This window comes from Marmota marmota, unplaced genomic scaffold (genome assembly GCF_001458135.2).
Source record: "Marmota marmota marmota unplaced genomic scaffold, marMar, whole genome shotgun sequence".
Taxonomy (NCBI): Eukaryota; Metazoa; Chordata; class Mammalia; order Rodentia; family Sciuridae; genus Marmota; species Marmota marmota.
The window spans coordinates 497,495-510,737 of NW_026000078.1; the positions used below are offsets into that span (position 1 = coordinate 497,495).

At 36.3% G+C, this 13,243-nt stretch overlaps 1 protein-coding gene across 5 annotated transcripts in view; it reads left to right on the top strand.

Annotated features, from left to right (window-relative positions):
• Cdc14a (cell division cycle 14A) overlaps positions 1-13,243 on the top strand; it is a 162,168-nt gene that overhangs the window by 12,019 nt on the left and 136,906 nt on the right. For all 5 annotated transcript variants that reach the window (XR_007351805.1, XR_007351804.1, XM_048814616.1 and 2 more), the window contains exon 3: positions 11,203-11,278. Coding sequence is in view for 3 of the 5 variants with exons in the window: in XM_048814616.1 (XP_048670573.1) it covers positions 11,203-11,278 (76 nt within the window). In the remaining 2 variants the exon portion in view is untranslated. The remainder of the gene's footprint in view (positions 1-11,202; positions 11,279-13,243) is intronic.

Sequence of the window (13,243 nt, forward strand, 5' to 3'; positions counted from 1 at the left end):
TTTTTTTTTTTTTTTTTTTTTTTTTGGTGGTGTTGGGAATCAAACTTGGAGCCTCAGGAATGCTAAGGCAAGGGCTCTATCACTGAGCTCATACCCAGCCTTGAAAATTACATTTGAAGTTTGAGAGCTTTAGACCTTTCTAAAGTGAATATGTTTTTTTTTTCCCCTTCTATTTTAAAAAAAATTTTTTGTAGTTGTATACGGACAGCAGGGCTTTATTTTATTTGTTTATATTTTTATGTGGTGCTGAGGATCGAACCCAGTGCCTCATGCATGCTAGGCAAGTGATCTGCCATTGTGCTATAGCCCCAGTCCCTGTTTTATCCTTCTTAAAGAATTTACCTGTCATGATTTAGTTGTCTTTTCTGTATTATTCAGACTCTATCATTAAGAATACATTGACTAACCAATTTCATTGTAATTCAGTTTTAGGGGTTTCAAAGGAATAAAGGGCTCTTTGCTGATGTGCCAGATGGCTCCAGTTTGCTAAACATCTTGTCTCTCTTAATGGTTTTAATCTATTTGGTCAGTTTTTTATTGATGATTTACTTCTATGAGTTCAGCACTCTCTTGGTGCTGCTTGCTGTTGAGTTAGCTTTCTATGTCGCTTTGAACGTCCCAGCCACTATCCTCTGTTTCCACCCTGTGATCTGCTGATGATTCTCACACACCATAGGTGTAGAAACCAGATATCATTTTATTAACATTGGGTATGAAATAAGACTAAATACACTGAGACTGGCACTCGCTTAAAAACATAGCTAAAGGGCATGCATGTTTTGTGTGGCTGGCTTTAGAGAAAACAATCTGACTTTGTTTTTGACCTACTTATGATTCAAATTCACTTATATTTCAGATTAGTGAGATTTCTAAATTGGGATCCTTGAATAACTCATTTCTTATTTTATACATTTCTCCATGTTTTAAGGGAGTATGGAATCAATACAGCATCTTCATTAGTCCCAGTAGTCAAATTATTGATTCTCAGCAGCAGAATTAATCAGAAATGTTAAAAATATTTTTAAGTGTTTTGGTAAGTGTGAGATAAAGAAGGCAGCATACAAGGTCTCTTCTGGGAAGCTGGATGTGGTGGACTTGTGATGCAGTGCCTTCCTATTCTGCTGGACCCTTTCACTAGTGCCATGCTGTGCATGTCCCACAGGCCCTACTGGGAGACTGTCTGCAGCTCTAGAAAACCCAAAACCAAAGGCTTAAGGTGATTTGAGCTCAATAAAACTCTTAGACATAATTGAAGGGACTCTTAAGAAAAATAGGAGTTGGGGGTGATGAATCATTGGGATGAGTCTTTCTGGATTGGGTTACTTTCTGCATCAGACCCCCTTTGGAACAAGCCAGCAATGAAGATGTGACCCCAGGGAGAGGACTGGGGAGGTATCTAACTTTTCTGCATATGAGAGGGATGGATGATCTCGATATTCTATTCTCAGCCCTTTACAGCCTCTTCCTGTTTAGGTCTTCTTTGAAGGTCACTTTTGGCTCTTTCATCTAGGTTTGTACCCAAAGTTTATAAAATGTGATATGTAATGCCCTTCCTCACATTAAACTGGTGTGTACAGTTTCCAGCAATTAGAATGGAAGAAGGAAGTATTTTTACAAATGAACCAACCATGTCACAATCTTTCATTTTATTGACTCAGTCTTCTCTGTGCCAGGTGCTAGGGATAGGATAGTGAACAAATTTTAACCCAGCCTCTTCTCATGGAGTTTTTAAGTTTATAAGTTCATAGGGAAGACATTAGTAAAATATCCTACTATTCTTTGAAAGCCCACAACAAGGGACCCTGTGGGGTATGTGTGGAAGGAGCAAGGTTCAGGAGGAAGAGGGGATGGGATGGGGATCAGAAAAGCATTACTTGAGGAAGTGTGTTTGGAGCTGAGATCTAAAGGATGAATAGGTAATTACTAGGCCAGGCATGTGCTAAAGGCCCGAGGGCAGGAACTAACAAGTAAATTCCCATGACTGAAGCTTACTAGGGACATAGTGTGAATTGAGGCCTCAAAGAGATATGGTAGGGACACCAGGGGTCTAGAAGGCAAGGTCAAGTGTTTTGGTTTTAATTCCAAGTGCTTAGTAGGTAAGTCATTGCCACAGGTTTTAGAGTCAGTATTTCCCTTTCAGACCTTAACTGCTGTATGAAATGTGGGGATTAGCCTTTTATGTACTGGGGGTCAATCATCAATCTTTTTTCTGCCTGAGCAAAACATATATTGTCTGCAGAGCCCTCTTGCCTTCAGCACCTGCCTTTGAATAATCAGGTTACTTAACTCTGGTTGAGAATATTCCTGTGGGAGTGAATTTTAATCTTGCTGGTACATTCCTGAAGAAGTTCCTTCATTTACATTAATCTGAGTCTTGAAGGGGATTTTTATTAATTAACTTGCTCCAAATAGGGAAGTCACAGAATTACAGACCTGGATGTTGGAAGGTTCCTCGGTACCATCTGTTTTCTTGCTTGGCTCCATGGCAGAGTGGCTGCATGAACCCATTTTACAGATGCAGCTGCTGAAGGCTTGCATGATCCTGCTGTGTCTGGGGGTAAGAAGGTGCTAAGTGGAGAGAGCTTCCTTACACTCAGGATCTTGTGCCTGGACCTTCCTAAAACCTAGGTGATGCATCAAGGAACAGGAGAGAGAGTCAATAAAGAGGTTCCTCTCCTTCCTTTATAATTTCAACAAACGTCAAACATTAAGCAGCTGAATACATACTAGTGATGTCACATTTCTAATATATAAGACTGCTTTCTATTCTATGGGTTTGTTCCCCAGCTATCCAGAAAGCATGGTGAATTTCAGGGAGAAAGCTGTGTTCTCCCTTTCCTGGGGAGATATTCTGAGGGAAGTTCCCCCTCTACCCAGATCTAAAATATTGAGAGGACAGATGGCATCAAATAGGGTGAGTAGTCTTGAGGAGCATTGGACCTGTTGCATTTATTTCTCCTGAATGGTAACTGCAGTGACAGAACCTCTCATACATACTTATACATAAATAAGCTAGAAGTATGATACATGGTATGACTTGAATAGTGGGAAGAGCTTTAGAAGCCATCTAATTCAGTGGATACTAATTCATCTAATTTGTTGATAGATGAGAATGTGGAGTCCCAGCAAGATTGAGACACAGCCAGGCACACAGGTTAACCACGTTGGGACTAGAACCCCGTGGCTCCCAGGGGTCTTTAGTTCTTTGTGCATTGGTGTGGGTGCTGGGAAGTTGGTTAGATGTTCACCCATCTTCCCAGGGTTGGTGGCATCAGTGTGATTATGGGTGGTTATGCCACAGGACTTGAGAAAAACGCCAACTCAGGTTAGTGCTCACTATGCAACGAGGACCTTTTCAAATTGTGATCACTGAGTTTTAGCCACATATGGTAGCTTTATCATCTGACTGGAGAAGTACTGATAATATTCTAGTAATAAGATAGACTTTAGTTGGTTTGTATAGCACAGTGGCAATACTGATTAACTTTACCAAAACAAAATTGTTCTCTCTCTCTGTCTCTCTCTCACACACACACACACACACACACACACACGATCTCAATGTATTTTGGCGGATATTGCTATTTTAGCAAATATCTCTCTGTAATAACATCTTTAACTTCGCAGTAGATCTTTAACTTCTTCAGTAGATGTTGAATGAGCAGATGAATAGACAAAAAAATGTCAGCAGTAATGGAAAAAAATTAAAGGATTGACATGGCTTATAATGATATTGTAGAATTTTTCATCCAAATTTTTTTTGATAGTACTATGGATTTGACCCAGGGTCTTACATGTACTAGGCAAGTACTATATCACTGAGCTACATCCTCAGCCCTTTTAAGTTTATTTTAAGACAGGGTCTGCTAAATTTCCAGACTAGCCTTGAACTTATAATCCTTCTGCCTTAGCTTCCCAAGTGGTCACCCTATTTTTAAAGCAGTTTTTCTTTTTTGGTATCACAAGCATCCTTTGGTTAATGTTAACGTACAGTGTCTTGCTCAAAATAGACGGTCATAAATTTTATTGAATGAAAGGATAATGCTTGGAATGTAGCTTATCTTTTTGCTGAGAGGTTGAAATTTTTTCACATAAAGCTTCTAATATGTACAATGGGATATGTAGCAGTGCTTCAAACAACAATTCCTCTGGGAAAGGGACTCACTTAATTTATAGTTTATTAGGAAAAAACCCAAAGACAAAATAATAATAATCCATAAACTTAACAAATTTTGTGAGAAGAGTTAGATGTGCTGGGCTTACAGAGGCTTCTAGACTGAGCCTTTCTTTTCCCCAACAGCTGCAGGACCAGAACTGTGGGCAGTGGGTGAACCTGGTAAATATGGGCTCTGGTGCTTGAGCTCTCCTTTTTCTGTCCTCCCCATTAAGAGGTGGCCCTCCTTCCTCTCCTTCTTCCTCCTTTTGCAGGACTCCAAATGTTCCAGTTCTTTGAATATCTTTGCTGTCAAAACAGGAAAGAATTTTATTTTAGATGTTTATACTTATTAAATAAAAAACAGATTGACTTTCACTTACTACTTTCTGAATTTCATTCTAATTATTGGCCCATAATTTGTCAACCTTGTTGAAGGAAATATAGGTAGTTGGATTAATTTGTTCACTCATTCTTTCATTTGGAGATGAGGGTACCCTGAAATAATAAAACAACATATCCATGTTTTTCCTACCAAATGAGACCAGAATACCCCTCCCTTTCATCAAGACAAAGTGGAGTTCATTGGTTGGCTGTGGCTTTTCCTGGGAGTTGGTGGAATGGAGAAGACACCATCTAGTGTCATGAACTAGGTTTATCTCTGCCATTTCTTCTCTGTCTTCACTGTCCCCAGGCTGATAACCTTCTCTGTCTCCTCTCCTACCCTGAATCCAACCTGTTCATTCTCCTGTCTTCATTCCAAGTTGCCTAAATTCATATTTAACACTCTAACATATTTGAATTATTTTTAATTAATTATCATTTTTTAAAATTTTGGTATTTCCTTCTGCTTAATGGTCTAGATTATCTATGTGTTTCTATTTTTTCCTACCTCTGCTGAAGAGGATTCTTACAAAGAAGTATGTTATTGGAAGGTGTCTTCTTTGTTCATGGCATTTTATTATATTGAAGTTAGTGATAAACTAAGCCTGGTGTGAGCAGCTATCACAAGTTTTGCAATGACCATGGTATTTTCAGATGTGTATTTAGCTCTACAGAATTAATTCATAAAACTATATTAGTATAAATACAATTTTTTTTTTTTGTACTGGGGATTTAACCCAGGGGTGCTTTACCACTAAGCCACATCCCTAGCTCTTTATTTTTTATTTTGAGACAGGGTCTCATTTAGTTACTTAGGGACTTCCTAGGTTTCTGATTCCAGCTTTGAACTTGCAATCCTCCTGTGTGAGCTTCCCAGTGTGCTGGGATTATAGGCATGTGCCAATGTACCAGGCTAAATATTCTTAGGAAGAAAGAATATATCAAATAACCTTAAGATATAGTTTGTTCGCTTTATATATTGTCTGTGACAATTCTGACTTTTGAAGACTTCCCCTCATTTGCTCTTGCCTTTGCAAAGTTTCTGACTGAATTTCTTAATATGACTTGAAGCTTTTCTCCCTCTTTGTGGGATGTGAGGGCTAGTCCACACTTCTTGGGCTGTGGCCAACAAAGAGCTGTGACATCTTTCCTGCAGCTATCTTTGGATAACAACCTGTTCTTATATCAGCCTGCTCTTTGAGGGACAGCAGAAAAGGGGACTAGATCTTCTCCCTTTTTTCTATTATCTCCATTCTAGGTCCCAACCTGACTTTTTAGATATATGACATTTTTTAAAAAAAGGTGATAAAAATGACCAAGTCCCAGTCTTGCTTTGGGAAGTATGGGAGCCCTTGAAGGGGAAATATATTGTCTTGAAACATTTGACCTATACCTTTTTCCTGGTATGTGGCAACTTCTTTAGTGTTTTGTAGTTATTTTTGTTCTTATCTTTTCATCTTTGTCAGTGTGATTCATTAGTGTTTCACATTGCCCAAGTCTGTAACCTTTAGCTCCATGTGGCTTTTGAACACATTTTATTTTTTTCCGTATTTTTTATTGGTACTTTATGGTTGTACGTAATGGTGGGATTTGTTGATACATATTCACACATGTACACAATATAATGATATTGGCCAATATCATTCCCCAGTATTTCCCCTTTCCTTCTCCTGGGTCCCTTTCCTGTACTACTTTCTCTTCAGTTTTTATGATATTACACCACACCCATCTTTCTTTTCATTTTTCTCTCCAACTTCCACATGAGAGAGAACATATGACCCTTGACCATCCAGGTTTGACTAATTTTGCTTAACATAATAGTTTCAAGTTCTATCCATTTCCTGAAAATGACATGATTTCATTTTTCTTTATGGCTGAATGAAACTCCATTGTGTACCTTTACTACATTTTCTTTATTCATTCATCCATTGATGGACGTCTAGGCTGGTTCCGTAGTTTGGCTATTGTGGATTGTGCTGCTATAAATATGGGTATGCTTGCATCACTATGGTATGATGACTTTAATTTTGTTTTTGTTTTTGTACCAGGGGTGCTTAATCACTGAGCCACATTCCCAGCCCTTTCTGATTTTTGTTTTGAGACAGGATCTGACTCAGTTGCTTAGGGCCTCCCTAAGGTGCTGAGGCAGACCTTGAATTTTTTATCTTCCGGCCCCAGCCTCCTGAACCACTGGGATTATAAGCATGTACTACTGCACCTGGCATGTCTTTAATTCTTTAGGATAAGTACAAAGGAATGGTATAGCTGAGTTTTTTGAGGAGCCTCCATACTGATTTCATTAGTGGTTGTACTAATTCACAATCCCACCAATAGTGTAAAAGTGTTCCTTTCTCCACATCCTCTCCAGCATTTACTGTTTGTATTCTTAATGACTAGTGTGAGGTGAAATCCCAGTGTAGTTTTGCTTTGTTTTTCCCTAATTGTTAATGATGTTGAACAGTTTTTCATATATTTGTTGGCCATTTCTATTTCTTCTTTTGAGAAGTATCTGTTTAGTTTATTTGTCCATTTTTAACTGAGTTATTTGAGGGTTTTTTTGCATTGTTTTTGAGTTCTTCATATATTCTAGATATTAATCCTCTGTCAGGAGAGTAGCTAGTGAAGATTTTTCTCCCATTCTGTTGTTTCTCTCTTCACATTCCTAATTGTCCCCTTTGCTGTGCAGAAGCTTTTTAATTTGGTGCCATCTCATTTATTAACTCTTGGCATTATTTCCTGAGCTTTAGAGGTCCTATTGAGAAAGTTGTTGCTTGTGCCTATGTTGACCCTACATTTTCTTCTCGTCTAAATACTAGGTCTTTAATCCATCTTGAGTTGATTTTTGTGTGGGATGAGACACTGGGCCTAGTTTCATTCTTTTACATATGGATTTCCAGTTTTCCCAGCACCATTTTTTAAAAAGGCTATCTTTTTTCCAGTACATGTTTTCAGCATCTTTTTCAAGGATTAGATGATTATATCTGCGTGGGTTTGTCTCTGTGTCTTTTATTCTGTAGCCTTGGTCTGTGTGTCTGTTTTAATGCCTGTACCATGCAGTTTTTGTTACTATAGCTCTGTAGTATAATTTGAAGTCAATTATTGTGATGGCTTCCAGCATTGTTGTTTGTTTGTTTTTGCTTAGAATTGCTTTGGCTATTTTTCAAATGATTTTTAGGACTGTTTTTTTCTAATTCTGTGAAGAATGTCATTGGTCTTTTGAGGGGGATTACATGTAATCTCTGTGTTACTTTTGGTAGTATGACCATTTTAATAATATTAATTTTGCCTATCTATGAACATGGGAAGTCTTTCCATCTTCTTGTATCTTCTTCATTTTCTTTCTTCAGTGTTCTATAGTTTTCATTGAAGACATTTTTTCATGTCCTTAGCTATTTCTACGTTTTTTTTTTTTTCCTGGATTTCTTTCTCAGCAGATTCATTATTGGTACATAGGAAAGTTGTTGATTTTGTAACCTTCTACTTTGCTGAATTTGTTTATTAGCTCTAGCAGTCTTTTGATTGAACTTTTTGGATCTTCTAAGAATAGGATCATGTTATCTGCAAACAGTGATAATTTGATTTCTTCCTTTCCTATTTTTATCCCTTTGTTCCCCTCTCTTGCTGGATTGCTCTCGCTAGAATTCCTTGTACTATATTCAATAGGAGTGGTAAGAGTGAACGTCTTTGTCGTGTTGAACACATCTCAAGAGATGGCAAAAAATCCCCTGAAATTTTAGTTTATTTAGCATTAGTTAATTTAAATTTAAATAACCACATTAACTACCATGTTGGAGTACGTAGATCAATGTAAGAATGAGGACTGTATTTGATTTATTTTTCCCTTGTTATAAGAGTAAACTAATTTATGTTGGTTTTGGTAAAAAACAGTCTATTTATTAACCATATTGTTTATAAAAGCACATGCTTTGTGTTTGAAATTGAAGTTGCCTTGTAATGGTTAATATGAAACTAGAATTAGATAACTTGAATTTTTATGCTTTTCTGAAGCTGGTTAAAAATGAGTTTAAAAAGCTGAAATAACAGAGCTAAAAATTCAAAATTTAATATAAAATTCTACAAGTATCAATATTCATGTTCAAGTAGAAATAAAACAAGGAATGTTAGTCAAAAGTGTTGCTTTCAGTAGCTCAAGGACAAGAAAATCTCTGTTATAGAAACAGGGTAGCCTTAATCACTACTGGGCAGGTACCATATTTATATACAGTTTTCTTTTCTTTTTTCTTTTTTTCTGGTGTTGGGATTGAGCCTAGAGCATCATAACACTGAATTTTACCTACAATCCTCATCTTGTTGTTTTTTGAGTGAGCTCTTGTTGACTGGTCTTAGACTTGTCAGTGATTAGGCTACAGATCTAGTTCATTTTGGATTCCTTGGGTATTTTGTTTATATTCATAGCCAAGCACTATACTGGGAACGTTAGAAATAAGTTGAGAACTTTTATTTCCAATCTGCAAGTTTCCTTCTGCGCCGCTGTTCTCATGATGTCTGGATACTGAGACAGCTAATTTTGGTGCTACCTGGAATACAAGTTTCAAAATATTACCTACTTGCCTAACACACATAACATAAATACACAAGTTTAGTATTCTTTACTTACCTAAGGCAAATGGCTATTGGCAGTTTTGATATAATATAATGACATATTTATGATAGTGGAATCTGAGTGGCATAAAAACTTAAATGACTCCCCCAAAATAAGGGTGTTTTGGGGATGGAGTTTTGCAAACTTTTTGGAATTTAGTAAATGTGTGGTCTGAGCTAAATTGAATTTAGTGCGTTAATAAGCAAACTATTCATTATGAAGACTCACATGTAGAGCATTCTTCTAAGTATATAAGATAAAAAAGTTCAATCCTTGACAGAAAGTCTTATGTTGTAGTTGATCAGAGAGGGCTTGCATTTAAAATCCTTCACAATATGTGGTATCATGTATACTGGGCTGAAAGGATGAGGGCTTTGAGCAGAGGGTAGTTCATATTTCTTAGGGGAAATTGGAAAGGCTTTGTGGAGAAGGTTGGATTTGAGGGAGCTGGAGGATTGCAGAAAGACAAAAGGACAACATTCTAGGCAAGGAAACCAATGTGAACAGAGGCTTATGTTAAGAATATGCATGGAATATTTAGAAATAAGGAATGGATATGCATGTTGAAATAAAGGTTCCATTCTAGAACCTGGAAGCTAGAAGCATGCTCTTTAGGACTTTGATTGGTGGGACAAATGATAATAATTATTATTGTTTTAAATATTTTTTTAGTTGTAGATGGACACAATGCATTTATTTATTTATTTACTTATTTATTGTGGTGCTGAGGAACGAATCCAGTACCTCACACTAGGCAGGCACTCTACTACTGAGCCACAACCTCAGCCCCCAAAGAATTTTTCTTAAGGTGGTAAGGAGTCAGTCAGCATTTTTGAGTAGTGGGAGGATATGTGAGAAGTGAAATTTTTATAAAGATTGATTTCTGTGGTGAAATACAGGATGATAGAGAGAGGGAGAGAGGATTGCAACAGTACAGTCATTAAGATGATCTGTTCTTCTGTTGCTGAAGTTGTTCTGACTTCTTCTTTCTTTTTGGTACTAGGGATTGAACCCAGGGGTGCTTTACTGCTGAGCAATATTCCCCAGTCCTTTTAAAATTTTTTAAGAATTTGAAACAGGGTCTCACTAAGTTGCTGAGACTGTCCTCAAACTTGTCATTCTCCTGCTTCAGCCTCTTGAGTTGCTGAGATTACAGGTGAATGCCTTGTGCCCAGCTTTATCTGACTTCAGTTATTGTGGGAACTGAAGGGAAGAGAGGAATTAGAGTAGTAACGTTTACTTGATTAATAAGAATTAAATTAATATTTATTTTCTTGCCTTATGTGTTTGAGAGGTTTCATGCCTGAGTTAGAAGCAAAATGTTTTTTAGTCTTCAGGGCTGTTTTAAAGGAAAGATGGGTTTTGGATATTCTGAGTTTTAGATATTAGGAGGCCTGTAGATGGTAGGTCCAGCAGGTAGCTGAAGATGGAAAAAGATTGATGCTGATCTCAAATGGAAGAGATGCCTCTTTTCCTTTGGGTTACCAGATGGATTCATGATAATGCATAAGAGAAGTTCTACAGATTGAGTACTGTTTCCTGGGGATGTAAGGAGATGGAGAAAGAGAGAGGCACCAGAGTGTCTTATAGTAGAAAATTCAAGAAGAAAATGAAAACAGAAAACCATTGGATTTAAGATACCTGAGAATTGAAAGTATTTAAATGGAATAGTTGGAATCAGAACCCAGAGTACACAAGCTTTATGGCAAAGTAGGTAATAAAGAAATAAAACCAGTATGTGTGTAGGCTGTGTGCATGTTATATTCATGTTGGCTATTTCCTTGCCTGCATTTCAGTTATTTTACTTAGATGGCATAGCAGGAGGATAAAAGGAAGTGGAACTCAAAACTGTTGTACAAGTTTTCTATTAAGAGACTTGTTAGAACAACTGGAGTAGGGTAAAACCATTAGTTACCTGGATAATCAAGAGTTAGATTAGTTATATAATGATCCTTCTTCCTGAAGTTAATTGAAATCTGATTTGAAATTTAATAAAATTAAAAGTGAGCACTGATGTTACTGAAAATTATTCTAAATACTATATATATATTTTATATCTCAGTTTCTATGCAGATTTTGGGCCTCTGAACTTGGCAATGGTGTACAGATACTGCTGTAAACTGAACAAGAAACTAAAAGTGAGTATCATAGTGGTAATTTATATTTTGATATTAAAATGTTTGAACCAGGAAATCTACCTGGTGGGATTGCTGCATGCACATCATCTAGTTAGGTAATTTGGGTCTTTGGAAATTTATGTAAGTTCACCTCGAAGTTGAAATCGATCCTTTTGATTATACCACAAAGGACATGTTAACCTCTTTCATTTTTCAGGATGAGCTGCAATATGAGCTGGATTAAGTCATTGGAATAATGATCCAGGAAAGAAAGCACAAATCCTTTTTAGGTTGTTAATGAGTCTCTATCAAATTCCTTCCTAGGTTAATTTTTCTGAAACCTTTGGATCTGCTTTTGTAGACACTGTTACCAGGTGATGAAGGGTCTCATCATGATTGGACCTTTGGAGCATGACCATTTTCTCTCTTGTTGAGGCTGAAATTTTTGTGTATTTCTGTAGAGTCAAGAGCCAAGTGAGATAGATGAACTGGCAGTGAGAGAACATTACCTGATATGAGAACTTTACCTGATATGAGAGAATTCAGGCCAGACATTCTGTATTCACCTATAGTGGTTTGTTTTTTATTTATTTTTTCAGTGCTGAGGATCGGACCCAGGGTCTCATGCACACTAGGCAAGTGCTCTACTACTGAGCTATATCCCCAGCCGTCATGTATTGTTTTGGTTTTACATGAGGATCTGGTTCATTTTTCTATACTTACATGTATCTTTTAGAAGGTAGCTTTTTGTTTTTTTCTTATACTCTGAGCATATAAAGAAAAGTTATATATAATTTATAAGTATATATATACTTATAAATAAATAAATAGATATATTTATAAATATAAATTTATATTTCTAGATTTGGTGAAGTTATCACATATAAAGCCATATTTATCTTTTTCTTCCAATTATTAAGTGAACATCTTAAATATTCATTTTGGGAGACAGAATATTACACAGCTTAATCTTAAGATAACTACAAAATTATAATCCTCAGCCATTTTAGTATTTCTGTTAGGTAAAATGTTGCTGTTACATGGTGCTGTGTCTTGTACATATTAACTACTCAGTAATTATCTTTCCATTTTTTTTATTGAATTTAGGTATAAAATGCTGTCTGATAGAGAATATCCTGTAGATTGTGTTCTGTATTTATGAATTTACAGATTTTTGCCATTGATCTTAAGGTGCTAAATGGTCATAGAATGATACCAAAGAGCTTTTTTTAAAAGAAGTTAATAATTACATAACATGAAATCTATTATATGCAGCTCTTTCAGAAATTAACTTATAAAGTAGTGTCTGACTTGAAAATGTATTTGTAAATGCCTTTAACTAGATCTGTGCTTTTCAGGAAAGAAGCTACTGTCTTCAGTTTAGAAAATAGAATATAAAATTTGTATTTTTCCAATCATCAAGGAAGTAAATAATATCCTTCTTACATAAAATGAACTTTAAATGGTTGAACCAATAGGGAAAGGGTAATTAATAAATAATTGAAGTTCATGCTTTTCTTTTAAGGACATAGTAATTTCTTGGCTTTCTTGATAAATCATGTTAATATGTAGTTGGTATGAACCAGGTATTATAATCAACAACCTGGGACCCAAGTACTATATGGAGATGCCAAAGAGAAAGAAATAATTGTTATGAAAATAAAACCATTGGTCTGATGTACTGGTCTCCTTATAGAAATTGCACAAGAATAGAGGGAAAGAATTAAGTAGAGGGATTGATTATTTTTTTTTCTACCGCATTTATACATAGTTTTTTTTTTTTTTTTTTTTTTTTTTGGTATTGGGAATTGAACCTGGGGGTGCTGCACCACTGAGCCACATCCCATTTTTAAAATTTTTTTATTTTTCATTTTGAGACAGGATTTCACTCAGTTGCATAGGGCCTCCCTAAATTGCTGAGGTAGACCTTGAACTTGAAATCCTCTTGCCTTGGCCTCCCTGGTTTCTGGGATTACAGGTGTTCAC